This window comes from Arachis ipaensis, chromosome B6 (assembly GCF_059453495.1).
Source record: "Arachis ipaensis isolate K30076 ecotype BB chromosome B6, ASM5945349v1, whole genome shotgun sequence".
Classification (NCBI taxonomy): Eukaryota; Viridiplantae; Streptophyta; class Magnoliopsida; order Fabales; family Fabaceae; genus Arachis; species Arachis ipaensis.
In genome coordinates, this window is record NC_142441.1 from 9,594,299 (window position 1) to 9,619,615 (window position 25,317).

At 33.0% G+C, this 25,317-nt stretch overlaps 2 protein-coding genes across 9 annotated transcripts; one reads left to right on the forward strand and one right to left on the reverse strand.

The window, feature by feature from the left end:
- Window positions 1-2,005: 2,005 nt before the first annotated feature.
- Window positions 2,006-21,247, forward strand: LOC107646091 (uncharacterized). 6 transcript variants are annotated; one of them, XR_015885919.1, is made up of 8 exons: window positions 2,006-2,322; window positions 3,738-3,789; window positions 5,211-5,378; window positions 5,489-5,533; window positions 5,817-5,895; window positions 6,404-8,804; window positions 9,595-9,699; window positions 20,732-20,762. XR_015885919.1 is itself a non-coding variant. In XM_088490846.1 (7 exons), exons 6-7 carry the CDS (start codon window positions 8,218-8,220, stop codon window positions 21,129-21,131), a joined length of 708 nt encoding a protein of 235 aa, XP_088346972.1. In that variant the 5' UTR covers window positions 2,006-2,322; window positions 3,738-3,789; window positions 5,211-5,378; window positions 5,489-5,533; window positions 5,817-5,895; window positions 6,404-8,217; the 3' UTR covers window positions 21,132-21,247. The 6 variants fall into 6 exon arrangements, 2 of the variants coding, with proteins under 2 accessions (XP_088346972.1, XP_088346973.1); XR_015885920.1 differs by lacking the exon at window positions 9,595-9,699 and having other exon boundaries at window positions 20,732-20,874; XR_015885921.1 differs by lacking the exons at window positions 9,595-9,699; window positions 20,732-20,762 and having other exon boundaries at window positions 6,404-8,507; window positions 8,624-9,501.
- Window positions 21,248-21,596: 349 nt separating this feature from the next.
- LOC110265307 (DExH-box ATP-dependent RNA helicase DExH8-like) lies at window positions 21,597-24,816 on the reverse strand. 3 transcript variants are annotated; one of them, XM_088490850.1, is made up of 6 exons: window positions 24,374-24,816; window positions 24,201-24,287; window positions 24,031-24,095; window positions 22,683-22,796; window positions 22,189-22,333; window positions 21,597-22,047 (listed from the first exon to the last, which is right to left on the reverse strand). In XM_088490850.1, exons 3-6 carry the CDS (start codon window positions 24,079-24,081, stop codon window positions 21,773-21,775), a joined length of 585 nt encoding a protein of 194 aa, XP_088346976.1. In that variant the 5' UTR covers window positions 24,082-24,095; window positions 24,201-24,287; window positions 24,374-24,816; the 3' UTR covers window positions 21,597-21,772. The 3 variants fall into 3 exon arrangements, with proteins under 3 accessions (XP_088346976.1, XP_088346974.1, XP_020963900.2); XM_088490848.1 differs by having other exon boundaries at window positions 24,031-24,108; XM_021108241.2 differs by lacking the exons at window positions 24,031-24,095; window positions 24,201-24,287; window positions 24,374-24,816 and adding an exon at window positions 22,898-23,086.
- Between the last annotated feature and the right edge of the window lie 501 nt (window positions 24,817-25,317).

Below are 25,317 nucleotides of genomic sequence, written 5' to 3' on the forward strand. Positions count from 1 at the left end.
AAACATAATAAATCGAATTAAGTTGATTCGATTTATTACTGATGCAATATATACATGGTAAATTAAATCAACTTAATTCGATTTATATAAAAATATTTAGGATACGGCGTATAACTAATTCTAATTTAAAATATTTATGTAATTTTAAACTTTATTTATTTTATTAGCCTAAATTACTCTACTTTTTAAAAGTAGAGATTTAAAATTAGATTCAGCCACTCAATTTCAAAAATAACATATACTAGAGTCAAAATATTTCTTACGTATAGCTAGTAGAAAATGTGATTTATCATTCTAATCTTATACGTTTAATTTAAAAAGATATACCTTGGTCAAATATCATTCATTGAAAAACGACATCTATATGTATACATTGAAAGCTAAGAGAATGCATAAACGATTCTAATATAATTTAAAAATTGTTTTAATTAAACAACAATTATTTTATAAAAATTTCTAATTAGTAGAGTAATATAACACTTTCATGATGCCAATAGGCATTTACTCCGATTCTCATTCTAAAAGTTACATTTTGGAATAAAAAATTGTAAAGTTTGAAGAATTCGTTACATCGTGAATTCACGACGTAAACCAAAAAGGTTTTTTTTTGGATGATAACCTTTGGTTTAGATGGGAGAACTTGCATATAATATTATTAGTGCATGCCATTTATAATATAATAAAATAAATAATCATCAAAGTATGTACCAAAAAAAAATTCTGATGTAGTAATTTAAATTATATTTATATTTTTTTTTGTTCAAACACTTTTTTGTACTAAAGTGTCTTTGTCTTATATTTTGTATTTGTATGTAGTATCAAACACACCTATGATAACATACACATCTTTTTTCTGTAGTTTTGAAAAATGTTAAGTAAATAACTAATTTTAAAAATAAGAAAAAATATATTATTAATTTAATATTTAATACTTATATAATTTAATTTTTATACATTATTAGTATAAAATAATAATGCATAAATAATCAATCATATATTGTTATACCAATAAAAAAAATTAATTTTAAAATTTATTATGTCATCTTAATGTATGAATTAGATTGAATAATTGTATTAAATTTTTTTATAATATTTTTTTTTATTTTTTTGTATTTATGTTATATATTTATTTATTAAAATTAACTATTAAAATTAAATATTTACTTACCAAAAATAAATATTTATATATAAATATAAGTATTATTTAATTTATTTTTAATACATATTTTTTATTAGAATTTAATTAAATTGTGTTATAATAATAGAAATTTTATAATAATTTTGATGTATTTAATACATTAAAACGTAAAAAAAAAAAATTTATAAAACAATTTTTTTATAATATGCTTAACTTATATCTTTAGAATACAAATTATCAAAACTATTTTTATTAATAGCTGATGAATTTGGTGTTCACTATCATTGATTTGTTAAATGTAATTTTTAAAAACGAGTTATTAGTCTTTGCTCAAAAGTTATTTTTAATATGAGAATAAAGATGATGTTTTGATTTAAGATTGATATTTAAAGTATATTATAATATTATGGATATGTAAAAAATGTGTTCAATACGTATTTTAAGTATTGTCAGAAAGTGTTTACTTTAATACGATGATAAATTTATACGTACCGATACGTTTAAAATATAGACAAATAATAACTAGAAATGTGAAATTTATTTTCTACATCAGCATTTAATTTTTTGTTTAAAAATATATATTATATTATCATTTTTATTATAATATTTTTTTAATTAAATACAAATAAAAAATATTTTTTTATTTAATTTTATAAAAAGACCTAAAGATCTTTTTTTAATGTTGAATAAAATGTATCTCTTTAAATTAATTAAATATTAAAATTGAGCTAACTTATATTTATAAATTTAAATAATTTAAAAATAAAATAACATCTCATTGGTTATTCATGTACAGTCAATCATGTTTATACTCCTCCATAAACTCTAATTTCTGATGTTAATTTATACAAAAAAAAAAAAAAAAAAAACAACACGTCTAAAGAACAAAAAAAATTCTGAAGTATTGTTTAGTGTTCTTCATCTTCCCTGGATTTTCTTACATCTCTCTCAAAGAACGTCTCTCTCTCTCAATTCTCTCTTCTCTCTCACACTAGCCCACTACAGTCTCTTTCAGTCTCACTCGAATCTCGTCTCAGTCACGCTCGCCGGCGTCTCCACGTGTCGCGGCCTTCCCTGGGATCCTCGTCGCCGGCGACAGAAGCAACTCATCGGGTCGTCGTCGCTCGTCGTCTTCTGGTTTCGGGACCTCGCCGTCGCCGTAGACCGTAGACCGTAGTCCGTTGGTGAGTCCCTGCATCGTCGCTTCTCCTGTTCTGTCTTTTCCGGATTTTCCTTCTCCTTGTATTTTGAGACGATGTTGAATTGCTAACCAATTAATTTACTATGTTTCTGATCTAAATGTTGCTATAAATCATTGTCGATAAAATCATTGTAATATTTTTCCCAAATTGACGTTATTGCTTGAGATCTTATGTGTGTGGACATGCATGTGGCTGGGTTGGGATTGAAGAAATCCCAGTCATTCGGATCTTTAGTTTGTGATTCAAACTCAATTGGGGTTCAGCCGTTCAGGTGTGTGTGATTACTGATTTGTTCTGATTCCAAATGTGATTGTTTTTTTTTGTTCCTTTGTCGTGCCTGGTTTATGCAGATTACATGTTTGAGATTTTGATTCTATGGTTTTGAAGCTAAAAATTTTGCTATAGAATGTTCAATTTTCATTATATTCTATCACCTTCAATTTCGATAGTGAAGGTTTGAAGCCTTGATTCGAAGGTAAGAAGAGATAGTTTTCAAGTTTATTGGCTGAATTAAGAAATTTGGGTGCCCTGCAGTTAACTTGTTTCTTTTTTAGCATTTATCAGTTGTTAATTATTGTCTATGTTCTCATTTTAGCAATTCTATTGAAAAGTATTTCAAAGTGCATATTTTTTTGAGCTACACTGTCAGTGCATCTGTTCAAGTAGGTCCTGTATTTTTTAATACTTTGATATCTGATTTCTTGACTGTCATTGGAATATGACCCGGTCATTTTATAAACACAGGTTTTGCTTGTTGTCAGCTCAATAAATTCTTATATGAATCAGATAAGATATTAACTGATTGATGAAACCGTCCTGCATGAACCACAATGAAAGAAATATAAATTTCCTTGGAGATGAAATATACTTTGTTTTAAATTAAGGTTTCTTTTATAGTGCATTCTTTCTCTTTTTTTTTTTTTTTTTTTTGCCAAAAATTTAATTTATTCAGTCAGAAATCAAGGTAACAAATTAATTCCGTTAAAGTCAAAACAAACTTATTTATTTGATGTAATTCCTAGGATACATGTCATTATTGTTTCATGCTCACTGAGAACTTGTATGGATATCTCCCTTTTTAAAGTTGGTGGAAAGCAGATGCACAGGCTGAATTTGCCTTTTTAATTGCAAAGATAATTTATAACAATGAAATTAAAGGATTGGTTGTCATGGTTAAATTTATAATTTACCTCTTAGGTCCTAGATATCTTAGTATGCTATGTCTTATGTTGCTCAAATTCATCTGTTGCATGAACCATTCATATATGTATCTTTCCATATATCTCATTATCTATTTTCTTAAAGGTGTGGTTTCTTTGATGATTCCATCAATATCATTGTTTATTTAGTTGTTAATCCAACACTTTGTTCATGTAAAATAAATTGAATGCTTCTAGGTTTGGGTAAAGTGGGGAGAGAGACGCCAGTTCATTGCCCAGAACAAGCTAGGTAACTTAATTGATAATTTTTTATAATAGATCAGTTGTTCATTCCTTCTTTGAATTGTCAAGTTATATTTAGATCTTCCTAGTTTGTGATTAGTTCAACAATTGTCAGTGATTTGACTTTTAGGTTGGATAGTACTTGATTCTGTTACAAAGTAGAAATTTGCTTCGATTCACACTTTCACTATATCAACTGGTCTTTCACTCACTTACAGCTCATAACAAGCATGCCAGTAGCATTTGTCATAGTATACATAAGATGTAGCTAATTGAAATGCAGATTTTGATTATTTGGGAAGTCTTTTGTTGAACAAATTTTACAAAAATATATTCCTGTTGCCTCCATCTAGGCATGTTTATTATGCATGGTGATGCTCATTTAAATTGTTTAGGAAGTATTTTTCTTAAAATTTTACAAAAATATAATTATTTCTATACTTTTATTTGCATATATAATAAAACTTCTAATATCTGGTTTTAGTGCTTTTTGAGAAAAGGGATAGTTTCCTCAGTGCTTTTTTAAACTTGTTATTATACCAGTTGCAATTTGGATTAGTATGGCTTAGAGGATGTATCATTAGCTCATTACTTTAAACACAAACTATATTACCTTACTAACACAAGTTGAGGCTAAAATCATGTTTGGGCTTTGGGAGTTGGGACATAGCTCAGCTCAATTTTATTGAGCATATTTGAAATGAATTGAGACTTGGTTTGCATGCTTCAATTCATTAACTGGGCTACTTTTTCAATGCCAAGACAAACATGCACTATGATTCTAATTAGATCCAATGATAGTTGCATAGTTAACGGAACTAGCTTTTCAAGGTTGAATTGGTGATTTTAAAGAATAAGCTATAAACCTCAAAGTGTCCATATTGTTAAATATTCGATGTTCTGAATGCTGCATGACATCTACATCTTCAAAAAACTACCCTGAATTTAGTTTATAATTAATTTTCAGTTGAACCAGTGGGACGATCTTATTTTTCACTTCCTCCCGCCAGGCTCACCTTTCTTTCTGTTATATTTTTATGCTTACATATATTCTTTACAGGGATGACTTCCTGTCACAAAGTAGTTGGTGATATCAGTGCACTTAGGAGGTTGTATTATAATATGTACAAATTTTCTTATTTTACAAAAATAGTTTTGCACTTGGTTGACTCGGTTAAGTAACAACAGAAGAAGGAAGTATGTAATGCATGAATCGTAATAAAATAATGGCCTAATTAAGCAACAAGATCCGTTAGTTTACCTTAGGTTTCTTGAAATTTATTACCATGTTAATATTCTGGGGTAAAAAGTAAGTGAAAGATTATTGTGCGATTTTATGTTCATCTGTCCTGTGTTTGTGGTTTTTTTTCCTTGGTACTGTTCACTAATTTAGACAAGTGCCTTTCTCTAATATGCCCTCATTTTCAGGAATGTCACGATACACATATTTCATAACAATTTGATCACCGGTGAAAACTCATATTGCAAACTCTCTGTTGTTGATTTGAGGAGCTGTTTGATTTAGCCAATTCAGATTCAACTGCCACTTCTCAGTACCAATTTAGCATTACCGTTTTTTAGCTCTATAATGAACAGGTATTGTTCTCTTTTACTTACTATATACAACTTTTCTGGTATCCAATGTTTGCTTCCTGGTAACTGTTGGCATTAGATTATCAAGGCCTTTTTTTTAAATGTTCCTGCAGGCTAGAGATCTTGTCTTGATTTTGCAATGACTCCTTCTCATTGAGGTAAATATTTGTCATGGAATTTCGTAGCAGACAACATGTTAGTTTATTAGTTATGTATTTTTGGTTTTTACTGACTTCCTGAAGTTCCTTTCTAGCAGTAGCATCTATAGTTGTAAAGACGGTTCTCATGATGTTTTGAGAATCTCTAGTAAAACATCTCAAGATGGTTAATAATAATATTATCGTTCTTTGGCAATAAAGGTCATTTGAATTGGGAGTTTGGCACAGCCCAATATTTTTCATTGTATGGTAATTTGTTTTTCTTGTTCAATGTTCATCTCAGGTGCAAGATTTACACCTTATTATTCCTGACTATTTCTTTTGAGTGGAGCAGTGATACAAGCCCCCTTTCTTATTAGCAGGTTAATATTGTGTACATTAAAATTGCACTTTCATGGATATTCTGATATTTTGGAAACTATGAGAGTAGACTATTAATTATTTCTTTATTATGCATATATATCAATTTTATAGATAAAGATAATGTTCCTAGCTATATAGATACATACGGGTAGAAAAATGATACAAAACTCTATTGTAATTAGAACATACAAAGTGAGTATATGCCGTGAGTATATGCCAATCAAGCAGTTTCCAGAACTCTTTCAAAATGCAGCTGTGAGTATATGCTGAGCAGGAAAAGAGGGGAATTTGTGTGATATTCAGTACAGTTTGAATAATATGTATCAGCTTTGCGTAGGGTCTTACATTTTGTTAAGGTCTAAAAGGAAGTTAGGGTGTTTAATGCGACCATTCAAATGGTTATTGTAATTGATGTTAGTTCAGAACAATTGGAATTTTTAATTTATGCATGTTAAAATTGCTGATTATATCTCCCTTTCTCTAATAATTCTTCATGCATTTGTACAGGATCTGCCACAGACCTTTCCTGGCCATCCATGGTTGGACACTCCCGAGGGACATGCTGCTCTTAGACGTGTTCTTGTTGTTTATTCTTTATGCGATTCTAATGTTGGATATTGTCAGGTGGATTTGATCTGCTCTTCCTTCTTATCTGAATTATTTTTCCCTCTCTTAAGTTCTTGTTGGATGATCTAGCCTCCTTGTTTTCAGGATGCTTGTATTGTAGATCAGAATTGTAAAATTTAATAACTTAATAACTTAACTGTTACTGTTATAATGTGAATAAATGTCAATTTAGGACATTGTGCTATTTCATTGCCCTAGATTTACATTATTAAAGAGGCATTTGCACCTGTTCAGTTTAACTTTTGTTAGCTCGACATTTTATTTTAATAGTGTAATAGAGAGAAATTGGGTGTATAATAAAGCGGTGGTTTGTAATTTTGAAGTGTAAAGGTTTTGGAAAATCTTTACTCACTCTTGATCTCAACATCTGAAGGCAACAAGCAAAAATACGGATGCATTTAGGAAATATAAATTCCCTTATTAATTATTATACATATATCAGCAGATCACTTTAGAGGATTCATTTGTGAATTATTTATCAACAAAAGTTATGAGATGTAGATTTATTTTTTTAGGGTGAGATGTCGCCAGTTTCAGGGATAATGGCAATGAAGAACGATCGATATTTATTTAATAGCTAATAACTACCTGAGTATTTAATTTCTGTGACATTTATGTAAGCAATCCATTTAATTTTTGTAAATAATTTTAGATAAAATATAATCTTTAAAAAGGAGCAGGTTACTTCCATAGGTGAATTATACTACAAGATCAATGATTATATCTTACAAAACTTGATCTTCAATTATAATGGCAAAAAAGCTGTCAATTGGAGAATAAAACGATGCCTCCCTCCCATCTTGTTATTGGGAAAAATTGCATGAAAGAATGTAGCCAAGTACTAAAAAGGTCTAAACGAGAAAGTTTACAGGATGACATTTCCCTTCGTTCTATAAACAAAAATGAATTTATCTTCTTTACTCATTCTATAGAGTATGTTTTACTTCAATCTTTTAAAGGGCTGCGTCTTGGAATAAGGACAGGTTCAGTGATGTATCATCTATTACATGCCCACACTGACCTGTGCTTCATGAAATACAAAGAGAAGACTGCAGATGCAGATCATTCATCTCTACAAGTTCTTTAGTAATTCATCTTGAGAAGCTATCAACCTTCTTCAGCATCTGTAGAGCAGCCCTGCCACCCTCGACACAAGTAACTGTTGCCCTATATTTCTGTAAAACACCTTCTGCAACTTTTCTGTTCACTGCATTAGCATCAACCACCAAAATTCTTTTTTGTAATGATAGATTCCCAAGTTTGGATACTTTCTTTCTAGTTGTTTGCCTTTTTTCATGTAAAATCCCAATAATACCCTCACTCCTCTTTTTCCAAACCAAACCCTAACCTTAATTTCCTAAGTTACCAACACACAAACTCCCCCAAATCAGAGAAGAGAAGTAGCGAGAGTGGATGAGAGAAAGAAGGAAGAGCAGAAAAGAAGAAAAGAAGGAAGAGGGCCAGTGTTATTGGAGCTGCTGTCGTCGTTGACATCAAGAGAAAGCGAGAGAGGTTCGAATCTGAGAGGGGAATGGCGAGCACGAACCCGAAGCAGAGAGGGAGAGATGAAGAACGAACCAGAAAGAAGGAGGAGGCGTGGCGCCGCCGCCGCCGAAGGAACCTTCGTCGGAGGGAGACATTGTCATTGCAGCGGGAAGTGCAGAGAACAAAGAGGGGGGTGAGAGAGCTACAAGATGGAAGGGAAGGAGGGTGGCAGTCGCGAGGCGGAGGTGACGATGGAGGTTTCTGCTGTTGCTGTCGCCGGAGCTCACTTCTGGTGCACCCGAAGCTACTTCAGCCCCTACCTTGCTCCCCCGTGGCTAGCCCCTGGCCTCCCCGTTTTCGTCGGAGTTACTGATGCCATTGTTGGAGAAGAGGATCTGATAGCACCACTGCTTTGCCTTACCGGTGTCGCTCTTACTGTTGCCGGAAAACACGCTGGAGTTTTCAAACTTTCCGGCAACACTGTCTTGCCACTGTTCTGGTCTAACTTCTTTCCTTGGTCTGTTCCATTTTCACCTTATCTCTGTCACCATTTTGTTTCTTGCCTTGCTCTTGTTCTGATTTATTTTTCGCCTCTATTCTGTTTTGGATTTTCAGAACTATATTTGCATTTGTCTTTTTATTCGATTTGAACTGCTGCATTTGCCTTGTGCTGTTGCCATTGTTGCTACCATGAGAATTGAAGTTGCTGCTACTGCCCTAATCCAAGCTCTGCGCTATTTCGTAACCTTTACTTTCGCACTCCGGGTTTGGTCTCTTCGGTCCTTTGGACCACGTTGTGAGTTATAATTGTTTGGCTTTACGTCTATAATTATTTTGATATACGGTGCTTTGAACTTAGTTATACTTACAAAGATTATCAAAGGGTTTTAAATTGGTTTTATTAATTAATTTATTAGAACTAAATATTTGTCCATGTTAAGCTCTTTTTAATATGCACATGAGACTATATATATATATTTTTAGACTATATGTATGTTTGAAGAAATTTTATATTATTTTAAAGCATTTGATTTTACTCGAATATGTATTTTCGAAGCATGAAATTTTGTTGCTACTCACTTATTTTAGAATTGAGAAAATATGATTGAATATGATTTGGATGAGAAAGTATTATCTGATTTGATTTGATTCGATATTTTATATATTCGAAAGATCAAAGATTTGTTGTATTTGAAATTATATGTTTTGAATTGATTTGGGAGGCTCGTATTAGAAAACCGTAGTTAACAGCGGTTATGACGTTAACCTAGATGCATCTGGCTCAGACCTCAGCTAGCAGGAGCGTTGTTAGCCTAACGTGTAGGCCACACGTTAGATCTGTTATTCCGTACGGACACACTAGAGAAAAGGGCTACCCATAGAGGTGGAGCCGCCCAAGTGTGGACTTTTGATTTGATTTCTCTATGAGAACTCCCTTATTGATTCACTTATTATCAACTATTATTTTCTAATTAAAATTATTTTGATGATAATGTTTGTATAGTCTCATGTCGATTATAGATGTATTGTCTAGTCACTGAATTGCAAAACTCACTCTTTTTTTTTTAAAAAAAATATTTTTTCAGGAATAAGTACTTGATTATGTGAGCCTTTCTATTCAAGAGTAATGATCTGCAATGGGCTCTATTCCTTGTTGAGTTCTTAGACGTCATCTGCTCCATATGTCACAGGCAGGATCCATCTATATTTATTTATTTTATTTTTGTTAAAGTATGTAATTATTCATTCTAAAAAGTGTAAATTTATCAAAAATTATTTGTAACCTTTTTATTTATCTTATATTCGAATCTGTTAGGCTTGCCAGGGAACTCTTTTTCCTGAGCGCCAGTCATGGCTCATTTTGGGTTGTGACAGAGTGGTATCAGAGCTTAGGTTTAATCTGTGTAATATGGAGCAAGTGTCTTATGGTAGGATCACAATTGTATAAATAGAAGCGCGCCTATTTGTACAAATTGTGGTACTATTAGAGGCCTATAGGAATGTCATCCTTCTCTTTTTGTCATTCTTGTCTCTTGGTTCTTGTCATCATGAGTCATCTGTCGATTCTTGCCACCTCTTTTCTCTTTGTATCCATCCTTGAGTTATTATTTGGTAACTTTTCTTGAACTTACTTTTGCAATTGTTTCAGTTTCGGTTTTGGTTCACGATTCTTGCCTTGTAGCTAGTTCTAATCTTCCTCGCTTTTGTGAATAATTGCTTTAATCTTCTTTATCTTCATGTTGTTTTCTATGGGTTCTGATTTCAAGATTTCATCCATTATCTAGAAGATTTGATATGTTTTTGCTGTGAATTATTATCTTATTCCTCTTATAAAACAGTATTTGAATTTGTGGATTGTGGATTTGCTTAGCTGCTAATTGAGATGCTTTCTTCTGGATTTGATGATCTTTGAAGCTAACATAATTTTGATTCGCTATTGATTCCTTCTTTTAAATCAATAATTTGTAAAATTTTTATTTTGTTGCTCAAGGAGAAGGAGTATGTGATGAAACATATGAATAGAGTGTTATTGTTGTTTGTTCGATTGGAGATTTTCATTGCTTAAATTTAGTGAATTATTTGGGTGATCACTTAGCTGAATCGAAAGTCTTTTCCGATCTAGAAGTTTGGTTGTGCTTTTCTAATTTGATGATCTAGTTTTGTTATGGTGCTTTGTTGCTGAATATGACTTTTCTTTCACGGAACTATTTCTTGCTTGATAAGTTGAGAGACAGATTGTGAACGTTTACTTTTTGGTTGGTGATTATAAGGTGAATTTTGCTTTTGACTAAGATCTGAAATTTGAGAATTTTCTCAACCCATGGTTTTCTAAAAGTTTTCTTATTCTCAACTATTGTCCTTATTCTCAGAGATTTAGGGAGATTGATTTTCTTGATTTGTAGAGCCTTTGTGATATTGAATTGTATATCTTAGAGATTGGAAAGAATTGTTGGCGATTTCTTATAAAAATGACTAGATATCTAATTTCTTAAAGCCAAATAAATTTCTTATACGAGTTTTTTCCCTTGTTACATTCAACTAATTATTATAAACCATGCTCTTTTTTTATTATGTACCCCTTAATAACTCTAGTTTTAAAATTATCTAATTTCTCAACAAGACCTAATGTTTCATGATTCACATTTGGTTGGATTCGTGGAATAAAATAGTGTAAGTGAAATTATGTACTTATTTGAGCTATACAATAATACTTTTAATTAAATTTTCACTAGGATTGAAAAGATATTACTTATTTTAATGTGATAATGTAGGATTTTTTTGTGAACTTTGTTCCTTTTAAATTTATAAGCAGGAATCAATATTAAAACAACTAGAGATTTTATTAGGATAATCATAACATATAATGACTATTTTGGTAAATTTTTTAGCAAGTTAGATTTTTTTTTTTTTATTAGAAGGTTGGTAGTTTGAAATGCTGTGCTCTAGTAACAAAGTTGTTTATTATTTGTATTATTGAGTATTTATATGTTACAACTAGATGCAATTTTTTTTGTTTTCTATTATGATATATGATATTATTGCTGAATTTTTTTATCTCTAGTCATTAGAATAGGTTGTTGCCTATGGATTGTTATTGTTGTTATTGCTATTCAAGTCATCATTGCATGTTGATTGATATTATTATTGTTCGTAAACAGTGAATTCTTGCATATTAATATAGTTAGGATTCAATTTTCTATTCAATAGTGACTCGGTAATGTTTTGTCAGGTTTTCTAGTACTTTTTTCTTTTTGTCTCATTGTTATTATCAATTGTCTCTAACATAACGTCTTTTCAATTCAGTACGCCCTGCATGATATTTTAAGTGCCTTTGATATTAAAAATCACCTTATTATTTTTACGTGATGACTTTGTAGGTGATGTTCTAGATTTGTTTGATTGATTTGATTTTGTTATTAGCAGTAGTTAGTAGTGAGTAGTGGTGCTGTTTTGTGATTGGATTTATGAGTTTCTTGATTTGTATGTAGTTGTCGTTTTTGTGCTTGCTAGGCTCACTTTTGGGTTGGAAATGAGTAAGAGACTATAGAAAAAAAAAAATCTTCTCATGATATTATATTTTTTTCAAAATAAGACAAGGATTTGAGAGATATATTTTTGATAGTTAGATTCAAAAAAAATTTAACTATGACTATTATGATTATTATTTCATGTTAATAAAAGATATTTTCTTAAAAATATAACTTTAAATTACTAAAGTTCTTCCTGGTACTTATTTCTAATGGTGGATCTTTTTACCAGACAAAAAAAAAAAGGGAGAAAATGTACACAAAGAATATAGTATTGTTGATGTGATTAAAAATATTTGTTGTGTGAATAGAGATGCACACTAAAATGAACATGGAGATTCATGACTACAAATTTGATGTTCAAGTTTATTGATTTCTACATGTATTAGTCTTTGCTGCCAAGAGCATATATATATATATATATATATATATATATATATATATATATATTTGAGGTTGTTTGTAGTTTATGAGCTTTAAATTTAGTTAACTATTTATGAAGATAAGTTCTTTTTGGTGTTTCATCTTTACAAAAAAAATATAATCCTATACTAATTTTATAAAATTCTTTTGCTATGTGCTTGGATTATGTTGAAAGCTAAATTATGTTTGAAAATTTAGACAAAATAAAAAGTAGTAGTTAATTTATTATAACTAATGTTAGTTTGTGTTAATTGTAATTACGTCAAATTGTAGTTTTAATTTCATTATCTTACATGTGCATTATTCGTAAATTAAGTTATAATTGTATGATTATATGAAAATATTTGAATGTATTTTACAATAATAATAAGTTAAATGTACAGGTGAATTTTGGCTTTGAGGATAATGAGATGATTGCTTACATTTTCTCGTCATATTTGACGTTATTTATCTATTATTTATAATCAAAAGCTATTAAATTTTATTCTGGAATACCTAATATTCAAGGTTATGACAATAATTATTTCAAATGGACTTTGTCAAAGAATTCTAGAAAAGAGAAAATGAACATGTTAATTTTGTGACAATTACTGTTTTTAATTTTCATAACTGTTCAATTGTCTTTTTAAAAGGTACGGTCAAATCTTCAATTTGTTGTTTTGATTTGCTCATCTGTTATTGTCTTTGCATTGTTGCTTGGGATTTGGGATTTTGATTTACAATTGTTATGGGTATTTTATTTAAGTTGTATGTTTGTTGCTGTTCAGTTTTCTTTGCCTATAGTGTTGTTGCTTCCCATTGTTTTCTTTAACATCATTTGTCCTAGTGTTCTTATTTTGGTCTATAAATATTATAAATTTAGGCCTTGTATGTTTTTCCTCTTCCTTGATTCTGAAAGATTGTGTCTTATTTGATTATGTTCTTAATCATTCTCTTAAAACTTGGTAAACATCATTATTGACTTTAGTGACCATCTCTTGTGAACTTGTGCTTCTTTGATTCAACCTGAATTTGTTTTGACCAAATACACCATCTTTTCTTTTAACAAAATTATTTAACAAAATTAATATATAAGGTTATAGAAAGTCTCATCCAAATTTGATAAGAACAAGAAGACTTACATAGAAATGGTTCTCATAGATGATAAGGTAAGTTGATTATTTTTCATTATTCTTTCAAGTGATGCTAGGTCCAATTTATAAATATTTTTTGTTAATCTTTTAAGTTTATTTGATAAGTAAACCCTTGCACGCGAATCAAAGACAGTGCGATTTTATAGATTTATAAGTGCTAATAGTCTTTATATTTAATTTATTTTATAGTGTGATAATAACCAATATATTTATTGGTAAATTTAACTATTACTATATTATTTATGATCATATTCAGTATATATGTCTGATTTATTGAAGAAAATAAATTATTAAAATCGATTAATAACTGTTCTAGAGTTAATCCAATTAACACTAAATTAAAAAAAAAACAAATAATACATAACATGTTACTTTTTTATTAATCAAATTATTATAATTCAAATTAATTTTAAAAAAATAATTTAAAATTATAATTTCAATCTTATCACGTGCATGGCACGGGTAATTATACTTGTATACATATTATTTTCTAAAGATATAGGAAAATTTTCACATATACCAGCCACTTTATTAGTACAGCAGTAATGACAAAAATAATTAAAAATTTTCACATATACTTTGTCATTACTTGCACTTGGGCCTAAGCTGTTCTGTGGACCTGCGCAAGAAGAGTGATAATGCATTCATGCTGGCTGGGCCGGACCAGTGGGAGCCGGGTCGGGTGGATAGAAGGAAAAGGAGGGAGACCCAGCCAGCCCAAGACGCAACAGGTTCAGGAACGCTCCTTGGAGGTGACAGCGATGCTCTGACCCAGGGAAGAAGCGCACGCCGAGCTGAAGCATGCCGCAAGGGAAACCGAGGCTACCACGGCGACTTCGTCCTAGCTACACATGTGCAATTATGCGCTGGGATGGTGAAGGACAACGGAGCGCTCGTTGAGCAGTTTGTGATTGGGAGATATGGCGATGGTGGAGGGGGCCGAGAGTGGAACAGTGGTAACCACGATGTCATGAACCAAATTGAGACTAATCAGCCGTGGTCAGCTACAGTGAAGACTAGGGTTGTGGGTGGCAACGCTGTAAATGTTGAAAGCTGTGATTCAGAGAAATTGGGATTCGAGGAGCATGAGACAGTATCGACTGTGCTGGAGGTTGGAAGGGTTAGAGGGGCTGACAGGGGTGAGAACGCTGAGCTCCGAGAGGGTAGAGGTAAAGGCCATGAGGAAGCTGTCGGAGGTGTGGAGGGTGCTATTGGGGATGTAAGTGATGATGGAAATTATGGGGATATAGATGGGGAAAACGGATCAGAAGGGGGAAACAGGGTAACAAGTGTAGCTGAGCACAGAAGTCGGGCTAACAAGGAAATTGTTGTTACTGAGGCTACATATGGAGGCTGTGGATCGAAGATAGGTTAGAAGAGACTAGTGCAGGGTGAGAATGAAGCTGCAGATATGCTAACAGGGAACTACAGTGAGGAAAATGATGAGACAGTCGATGACAACCAGAGTACAACATTGGAAGAGTAGTTATTGGAAAATAAGAGGACATGGGAAGTAGCAGTGGAGTCTGATGCTATCTTGTATAACGAGGAAGAGGATATCATGGCCATCCTTCAAGCGCAAAATGAAGAAACTGCTCAGAAAAGAAAATTGGCGAAACTAAAGACGAAAGCAAGACGGAGCAGACCTAAGAATAATAAAAATGTGTGTAATAATCCTTTAAAATGATCTTTAGTTCATGGAACGTTAGGGGGTTGAGGGGGACGGAAAGTTGAGAATGATTAAAGATCTAAAGAAAAAGTATAGACTTCACATGTTAGGTCTGATTGAGATTAAAAGGCAAGTAATGACAAAGTTTGATGTAGAAAATATCTGGGGATGTGATAATGTTGGGTGGGATTATGTTGAGTCTGATGGTGCATCGGGTGGGTTATTATTAATGTGGGATAATATGACATTTAAATTGAATAATTGTTATAAAGGAGAGATATGGTTGTGTGCGGAAGGGATGATATTGAAAAATAATTTCAATTGTGCTTTTGTATTGGTTTATGGTGCTCATACTAGAGATGGAAAACTTGCTGTGTAGGAGGAGTTGAGTTATGTAGCTGGACTATGTCAGGTCCCTTGTTGTTTTATGGGAGATTTTAATGAGATTGTACAAGTGGAGGAAAGAGAAGGTACTTCTAGCTTATCAGCATCTGCTGAAGAGTTCAGAAACTGGATACAAGAAATGCACTTGGTGGACCTGCCGCTTTATGAACGTAAGTTTACTTGGTTCAGAGGTCGTTCATGCAGTCGGATTGATAGAGTACTGTTTAGTCTGGAATGGGTCGAGGAGTTCCCTAAGATTCGATTAAGAGGAGGGCCAAGAGGATTGTCAGATCATTGCCCGTTGATAGTTGAAGATACAAGGTTGAAATATGGTCCTAGACCGTTCCGAAGCCTAGACTCGTGGTTCACACATGAAGGTTTCCTAAGAATGTTTAAAGAGGAATGGAGGGGATTAGGGGAGATGCATTTTACAGATAAATTGAAGGCGTTGACGGTTCCTCTGGGGAGATGGCACAGAGACAATTTTGGTGACATGGATAAGAAAATTATGAGGTTTGAGGAAGAGATCAAGAAGATAGATGACATGGTAAGTAATGGAATATATGATGGAACAGTGGAGGCTAGAAGAAAGGCGCTAGTGACTTGCTGTGAGAAGTGGTATGTGAGAAAAGAATTGAACTGGAAACAAATGTCACGTTCCCGGCTTGCGAAAAACATGGACAGAAACACTAGGTACTTCCACAATTTAGCTTCAACAAGAATGAGGAACAACAGGATTGATGCTTTGGTAATTAATGGGAGGTTGGTCAGAAATCAAGCAAGAATAAAAATCGCCATCCGAGGTTTCTACAAGAATCTATATCATCAGGAGAAGTCTCCTTCTGTGGGATTTAGGGATGGTCTGGTGGAGGTGATAACTCAAGAGGATGCTGAGGCTTTAGAAGTGATGCAGTCGGTGGAGGAGGTTCAAGAGGCAGTGTGGGATTGTGAATCATCTAGGGCTCCAGGCAGTGACGGATACAACATGAACTTTATCAAGAAGTGTTGGGAAGAGATTGGAGCTGAGTTCACGTCAGCTGTGTTGGGGTTCTTTCAAACATTTAGATTACCGAAGGACTCTAATATAACTTGGGTTGCGTTGGCACTAAAGTTCATCAGAGCAAAGGAGATAAAGGACCTTCGACCAATTAGTATGGTTGGCTGTGTATATAAAGTGATTTCAAAGGTTCTGGTCAAGAGGATGAGAGCTGTTATGCCAGGTCTGGTTGGAGAGACTCAGAGTGCGTTTGTCAAAGGCAAAAAATACACGATGGAGCTCTTATTGCATGTGAAACGGTACATTGGCTTAAAAGGAGGAAGAAGGAAGCGGCAATAATCAAACTCGACTTCCAAAAGGCATATGATAGGGTCAAATGGAGTTTTGTGGACATTGTGTTGCAGAAGATGAGTTTTGGGCAACGATGGCGGGAGTGGGTTATGGAGTGTGTCGGCACGACCTCTATGTCGGTGTTGATAAATGGTTCGCCAACGAGGCCATTTAAGATGGAAAGAGGTCTAAGGCAAGGTGATCCGCTATCCCCATTCTTGTTTGTGCTCGTAGTTGATGTTCTACACAGAATGATTAGCGAGGCAATTAGGAACGGGCGGATAACCCCTCTGTTTGTAGGGAGAGATAATATAGAATTGTCACATCTCCAGTTTGCTGATGACACTGTGTTGTTCTGTCCGCCAGAAGAGGAGACTATAAAGAATTATAAAAGGCTTCTACGATGTTTTGAGCTGATGTCGGGATTAGCCATCAATTTTGATAAATCCAGTTTGATCCCTATCAACTGTGACCAACAGTGGGTTCGAAGTACGTGCAGTCTGTTGGGATGCAAGGAGGCAACTCTCCCAGTCTGTTACCTTGGAATCCCCTTAGGAGCCAATCCGAGGTTGATTAAGACTTGGAACCCAATTATAGATAAAGTAGAGGAGAAACTCAGCTTGTGGAAATCTAAGATACTCAACAAAGCGAAAAAATTGGTGCTCATAAAAGCAGTACTATGCAGCCTATCAGTATATTATTTAAGCTTATACAAGATGCCGAAAGTGGTTGCAGAGAAATTGATTTCATTACAGAGAAGGTTCCTGTGGAGTAAGGAGGATGGAAGGAATGGGATGGCGTTGGTTAGCTGGGATGTAGTCCAGACCCCAAAAAAGTTAGGAGGGCTAGGAGTTGGAAATGCGATGGTTCGGAATACAGCACTCCTGTTTAAGTGGTGGTGGAGATTCTCTAAAGAGGAGTGCCCATTGTGGAAGAAGGTGGTTTGTTCGTGCAATAATCTCTCTCCTAATAAGCTTTTATCTTCCCAGACATTACCTGCTAAAGGGGGTCCATGGAAAGACATATGTCAGCTGCAGATTAAGGAGCAACATATAAGAGACAAGATGATAACTGACTTGTCTATGGAGGTTGGTGATGGCATAAGGACTCACTTTTGGGAAGATATCTAGCTCAGGTGTGGACCTCTAAAGGATAGGTTTCCAAGGCTATTCTCGGTTTCAACCCAAAAAGGATCTGTCATAGGGGACTGTGGGTTCTGGGATGAGTTTGAGTGGGTTTGGAACTTCCATTGGAGACGTGAGCTATTCCAATGGGAGTTGGATCTGGTGAATCAGCTACATGATACCTTGAGACCGGTTAACCTAGCTGTTGAAAGAGAGGATAGAGTTGTCTGGAAGTTCGACAAACTAGGTGTTTTTTCTATTAACTCATTTGTGCAGGTATTACAGGCGGAAACACTTCCGGAGGACATAGCAAGCTATAGCTTCACCAAGACAATTTGGAAAGGATTAGTTCCCCCAAGAGTTGAACTACTTGCCTGGTTTGTTTTGATAGGCAGGGTGAACACTAAAGAAAGGTTGTGTCGTCTTGGAATTGTTAATCAGGAGGAGAACATGTGTGTGTTATGTAATAAGGATGTTGAATATATCCACCACTTGTTCCTTGGTTGTGAATTTTCTTGGCAGGTGTGGTGCGTTTGGCTATCAGATTTTGGTAGACCATGGTCAGTCCCAGGTTCGCTGAAGGAACACTTCCAAAGCTGGACACGTGCTACAAATAGGAAAGAGGAGCGCAAGAAGTGGTTCATAAGTTTCTTCTCAATTGTGTGGAACATCTGGTTAGAAAGGAACAGGAGGTTGTTTCAGAATATAGGAAAGAGTACGTCAGACATTATCAGTCTGTCGCTTCTTAATTTTAGGGAGTGGAGGTATGGGGATCCCTTTAGTTGTTGATGGCAATGTCGGAGATAACATTGGGGTTACTTTAGTTTTGGTTTCTTTGTAAGATGTACTTCTAGTTTGTTGTTTCCCTTGCTTGATTTGCTCCACGTTTGTGTTGAACTTCTTTGTTTCAAAAAAAAAAAAAAAAATAGTATAACATATACGGATAGGTGGTCAGTAAAATTTTTGTCTCTTGTACGGTGTGTATTAAAGAAAAAGTTCATAAAAGAAAAAGAAAAAGACAGCTAAAGGTAATAAGCTTATAGCTAAATGATGATTTATATTGGTAAGCCAGCCATATTAAAATAAATTCTGGATGGCTGGAAGCTGATGGGCTCTGTGAATCACGTGTGTATGTATATGGAATTCATTAGTTTGTAAATGAGAAAATAATTAAAATAATAAAGTAGGCTGAATTATTTTTTACTAACACCGATGCATGCCCAAAAAGAATAGATAATTTTTTAATTAGTGTTCTAATAATACGTTATAATAATGACCCCAAAAAAATACAAAGGTTATATAATTAATTATTTACCTATTCTGCAGGAAACAATAAATTAAGAATAATATAATAAATTCGTTTTTTAAATTTTTTGGTTGAAAAGTTTAATTTTTAACAAAATTTAATTATTAAATCAGTTACTAAACTTATTACACAAATTAATTTTCATGTTAAATTCTATAAAAAATAGACAAATCAACTTCCATTATCATTTAAAAAAATATTAAAAGATTATTAAAATTTATTATTTTTGACCATCACTTAATCATAAACTCAATTCTTTTAGTTTATATTTTTTTAATTTAGTAATTCAATAACATAATTTTCAATTCTATCCTTCGAAGTTTTACATTCTTCATTTTTAATTTAGTAATTCAATAACATAATTTTCAATTCATAAACTCATACATTCTTCATTTTTGAAGCTCCTTTATCCAGATTTTATTTTTAATTGTCTCTAAACATCTTATGAATTAGTTTCAATTCTATCCTTCGAAGTTTTACAAGATCAATTTAGATGACAGAAATTTTTTCTGATCAACCTTTTTTTTTCTCTATATTTTATGTATTTACATCATTGGTGTTTTCTTGATGTATTCCCCTGCTATATTTGTGTGGATTGCGAATTGATCTCCGATTCCTATTCTGAGTTCAATTTTCTGCTCCCAATTCTACTTCAAACTCTGACCACAAACCTCTTGCCCTGTGTGTATTTTTTCGGAATTTAGAATATATGTATATATTGATTAATAATTGTTTAAGAATATTTATAAAAGGTTCCCATTATATTTTTCGTACATGTTGCCGATATATCATCTCCATTTGTTAAAAGGTTTACGCAGAAGGATATAAATTTATAAACATAAAAATGCTCTCAAAGCTCAAAATTCAATCACCAATCTGTATGCCTTTTCTGGTTATGGTCATTCTAATTTAAAATTACCATTGTTTGAAATTCTTATCCATTTTTTAGAGTTCAGACCCATCATTACAGTTCTGGTGTGAGGACACTGCTTTCCTCCTCTCCTTTTTGTTTTGGCTTGTATACCTATCATTTTTTGCTCTTCAAATCCAGAAGTGCGTCTGATTTCGAATCCATTTGTGCTCTTCTAAACTTATATTTCTATGTTTAACTTTGCTAATAGATAATATAAGATTGCTGGATCTTACTTTCCAATTGCACCAATGATTATCAACCTTTGAATGCCAGTTTAATGATTTTGGATCAATAAGAAACTTATGTTTTCCTTAGTCAATGAGAAGTCTAGTTTATGCATGCGCATTTACTTATTTTGAAAAAAAAAAAGAACTGCTTTTTCTTTTGTATTTCATCTGTTTGTGCTTGAATGGCAGGTTAAGCAGGATGTGGGAAGTGATGTTTGAATGTCACAAGCTTCAGTTTCAGATCATTTCAGTACCGTATAACAATAGTCATGCTAAAATCGCCATGCATTCTGAATTACATAGGCAGATTACCAGCTATCTTGAAGATGAACTCCTCTTTCTATCATCGAGCTTGACCAAGTGGATTGGAGCTCAGAAATCGTATCTGGAGGCTATATCTGGATGGCTCAACAAATGTGTTTCATTTAAACAAAAGTCAACCAGGAAGAGAAGGAAGACGCAATCTGAGCTCCTGAGAGATCATGGCCCTCCAATATATGCCACTTGCATTGTCTGGTTGGAGAAGCTCAATGGGTTTAGATTATTCTTCATCTTTTTTATTTTATTTTTTAAAAATAACTTACAATAAAAGAATGACATCATCAATTAGAGAATGTCAAAATCATTCTCCTAAACGTAGTTTGTGTGTGTGTGTGTGTATATATAATGTGTATAGTAAATTAGTCACACTAATTATTCGGTGCATTGAAAGAGGGTGTCCATTAGATTCAATAGCTTGCTTCTAAATACACTCTTCTTTTATTTTCTTGTTCAGTTGATTGAATTGGCAAAGAGGAAGAAATTTTTCCATTCATCCAATTTGACTAGGTTATGTTTATCTGCTTAGGTGTCCTAAATATTTTACTTTCCCCTTAATTAAGTATGACCATTTTAGCATTCATTCTTGTATTGAAAAGATAGTAACAACTTTGATCCAACATATCTCTGAACATAGAATATTTGTTTTATGGAAATAAGCTATAAATTACTTGTTAATTATATAAAATACATGTAAAAAATTAACAAATGCTTATATAAATATATTGTGCCTAATTGCTTAACTATCGTACCAAAATAGGAAGAAACAAAAAGAAAAGAAGAAAATCTTATTCCTTAGATTAATACACCACTTGTGTTATAACTTGTGCTCCCAACATAATTTAATGGTCAAGGAGAATCAACATAATTTAACTTGTGTGCTCCCAATATTGTATGTACAAGAATTTCAAACTACACTACCTCTTTTATAATTTTAGTGAACATTCTTGCCACATCATAACTGTGAAATTCTTCTGAAGTGACATATGGCACAGAAGCACATTTTGTTTCACCTGTTGCTTTAATGCCTTCCTCATATGCAGAAACTCCATCTATGTTCCCATCTCCTTGGCATGTTACTAAGCATGTGTGTTCATATTCGTAAGGATCAAAATAGGGTGGCAAACCCCTAAAAGAGCTCAAAAATTTTGGCCGCAACCGGTGTACTGAACCTAACAAATCATCATCTGTAAATATTAGAATTAAAGAGGATTAGTAGAGTAAAAATCTATGACAAAAACAATATAACAGATTCAACAAATTTGATGCACTCCTGTTAAAAGAATTCAAAGAAGCACACATCTGACATAATTATAACACATACATACAAATTTCTAAGGTCTGATGCAGAGATGACTGGGAGAGATTATGGAGAGAACACCAATCTTCCTTAAGCTTAGGCATCAGTGCTTTGGTAGGATACACATTCTCAATCTCTAGAACCTGCTTCAAATGGTTAAACCGATACTTATCCTGCATGTGAAAGAAAATATTCACTTTCAGATTCATGCAACCTGTAAGCATTGCAGACCATAACACAAAATAAAACCAAATCCTATTTCCAAAAAAGATATGGTCATGTGGCTGCTTGAATCCACTCCAAGTCTCACAGGAGTCCAAGTGAAAATAGATATCTAATTACATGAACTATTTCCACCACAAGAAGCATGATGTTTAGTGAGCAATATTGTAGTTTTTAATTAAAAAAATTATCATCTTGAAAATTTTTCCTTCCACCTTTCGTCAATAAATCCTCATACAAAAGCTAAACAATGCTAAGGTATTTGGAAGCTCATAAAGTGAAGGAGGAATATGACTTTACCCTGAAAAGATGCTGCCAAAATTCAAATGCACAGAAGTTAGCCATGAATTCCATCTCCTTTCGACCGGCTAAGATTGTTCGGTCAGTAAAGTAGCTAGCAATATGCTTTGAAAACTGACAAAAACAAAAGGATTCAATTAGAATAAAGCTCATAGAAATTACAACATAGAATCAGTGCAATTGGAAATAGTAATATTGATCCACTCCGGCATTACCAATATTTCCTCTCCAAATGGATGAAGAATGGGTAAAGGCTGTGTATCCATGATTATACCCAGCAATATGCCCTCACGTATCATACCAGCATTCCCAAATTTCAGAACTAGAACAGAAGCATCAAACGACAAAGGACAACTGGCTATCAATTGTCCATAAAATGTAGGTTCATAACGGCCCCTTGGAGTCAGTAGCGGAACTTGAAACAAAATTTTGGGGGCAGATAGAGAATAATTGTCAAAATGCTTTTGATATGAACCTCATTTAATGAGATAAGCTTGTCTAACCTCATCTCTCTGGTTTGGGTGATATTGCTAAATTTAAAACCGTTTTTTAGGTTCTCGTTCCAAAAAATTAAGGTCAAACTCATCAGATATAACTTTTTGAACTTTTGAAGGTTGTATCTCACTTTCTTCGTGATTCATTAAAGTAGAAGAATTATCTACAAGTGTTGACATTGTAAAAGTTATATGTTCTCCTTCTTAAATATTAGCCTTCCTCTTAAAAAATGCATCAATTCTTTGATTTTTCATTATTATTTTATATAAAAATTTGAATATATATCCTATAGAATATGTGAAAAGAAGGTAGAAGGATAAATATTAAAATTTATAATATTTATTAAATTTTTTTTATCAATTTATATAAATATAATAATATTAATACTTATTGAATATTCTATTATTTTTTATCATATAAAAAATTAAGTTAAATAAATAGTAAAATATAAAATAATAATAAATTAATTAAATAAAAATATTTAATTTTTTATATTTAAATTTAAAGGTAAAGAGAGTCTTGCTTATTGAACTTATTGGGTATTTTAAGTTTTAGTAAAGTATTTAAGCCAATTGAACTAACTACTAATTTTTTTATAAAAAGTTTGGTGGGACCATGGCCCCCTTATCTGAACTAAACTCCACCACTGCTTGGAGTCTTTTTCAGTGCGCGCATCTGAACAAGCGTGTTCAATGCATCTTCAACAACTTGAGGATCTGGTGCATCGAGAGATTTTTGCAAATAACTAATTGTGGTTATATATGATCAATGTGGCTTTACAAATTATTCAATAACAAAAAATTTAAGTACACACTTTGCTATAAAGTAAATGAAGGCCTAAAAGAGGAATAACCTTGATGCCTGAGATGGATTTGATTATATCCATTGAAGGGGTCTTCAGCATATGAATTTGGTTATCTGCACAAGATATCTGTGTACATTATTTAGTTAAACTGAAACAGTTTGGCATCAAGAAGCAGATACTTATAATTAATTGTTCACCTATACAAATGTGATTCTTACCAAGGAAAGCGAAGAATCTGGAGATTCAATGAAGTACAAATGCGGGGATCCAATTCTCGGTAAAAAATTCTTCTTTCCTGATTTCAACTACATATTCAAGGGAACTCATGCTGGATCATGGTTTCACAAATTAACTAACAACAATTATTCAATAATTGTTATAAAAAAAATACCTAGAACCTAGAAGCTAGAAGCCCTAGAACAGAGCAGAGCAGATCCTGAGCAAGAGGGGGACAAGGGCATGACGGAAGGGATGACAGGTGGAACAGAGATAGTGCCGGCGACGATGGAACAGAGCTGCGCGACGGAAAAAGGAGGCAAGCCCGGCAACGATGGAACCGAGCTGCGCGACGGTGCTTTCAAAGCTGAAACAGTAGCTGCACGATGGTGGAACAGAGCTGCACGATAACGTTTAGCCGTTGTGGAACAGAGAGGAAGGAGGAGCTCGAGGGTGATGGGAGGGAGTTCGCGTTTAGCCGTTGTGTGGAGCTAAGGTTGCTGGGTTGGGTAATTGGCTAGGGCATCCCAGCAAAACGATGGGGTCTTGCGTGCGAAGTACAGTGAGACAGATGAGAGAGATCGAGGAGCAGAGAGAGGATAGGAAGAGGAGAGAAGAAGATGAAGAAGACTGAATCCTTGAGAGGCGGGAACCAAAAGGTTTCTGAACTAGATGAAGAACAATTTTGATTTTTTATCTTTTTAATATGTTTAATATAGATGAAGAACAATTTTGATTTTTTATTTTTTTAATATGTTTTTGTTTTGTTGTTTCAATTATTTGAAACTATAAAATTAGGATTAATTAAATTCTAAAATTTGATTAATTTAAAAGGGTATTTTTGTCTAATCAAATAAAGAAAGGATGTTTAAGTCTTTTTATAAAATTAAATAAATAAATGTTTTTTATTTTTATTTAATTTAAAAGGATGTTTTAGTAAAAGTGGTGATATATTATATATTTAAAAAAGAAAAAATTAAATGCTGACCTAGAAAATAAATTTCACATGTCTTATTGTTATTTGTTTATATTTTAAACGTATCGGTACATATGAATTTATTATCGTACCGTAGCAAACATCAAATTTTTTTGTTGTTGTTGCCAAAATTTATATAGAAA

Bases quoted from the DNA above. Each gene is read 5' to 3' on its own strand.
- LOC107646091 (XM_088490846.1), top strand. From the start codon at position 8,218: ATGGAAGGGAAGGAGGGTGGCAGTCGCGAGGCGGAGGTGACGATGGAG. The intron at 8,526-20,731 runs GTCTGTTCCATT...CTTGAATGGCAG, and splicing joins TGGTCTAACTTCTTTCCTTG to GTTAAGCAGGATGTGGGAAG.
- LOC110265307 (XM_021108241.2), bottom strand. From the start codon at position 22,981: ATGATACGTGAGGGCATATTGCTGGGTATAATCATGGATACACAGCCT. The intron at 22,797-22,897 runs GTAATGCCGGAG...TGTTTTTGTCAG, and splicing joins CATTTGGAGAGGAAATATTG to TTTTCAAAGCATATTGCTAG. The intron at 22,334-22,682 runs GTAAAGTCATAT...TTTCACATGCAG, and splicing joins TTTGGCAGCATCTTTTCAGG to GATAAGTATCGGTTTAACCA.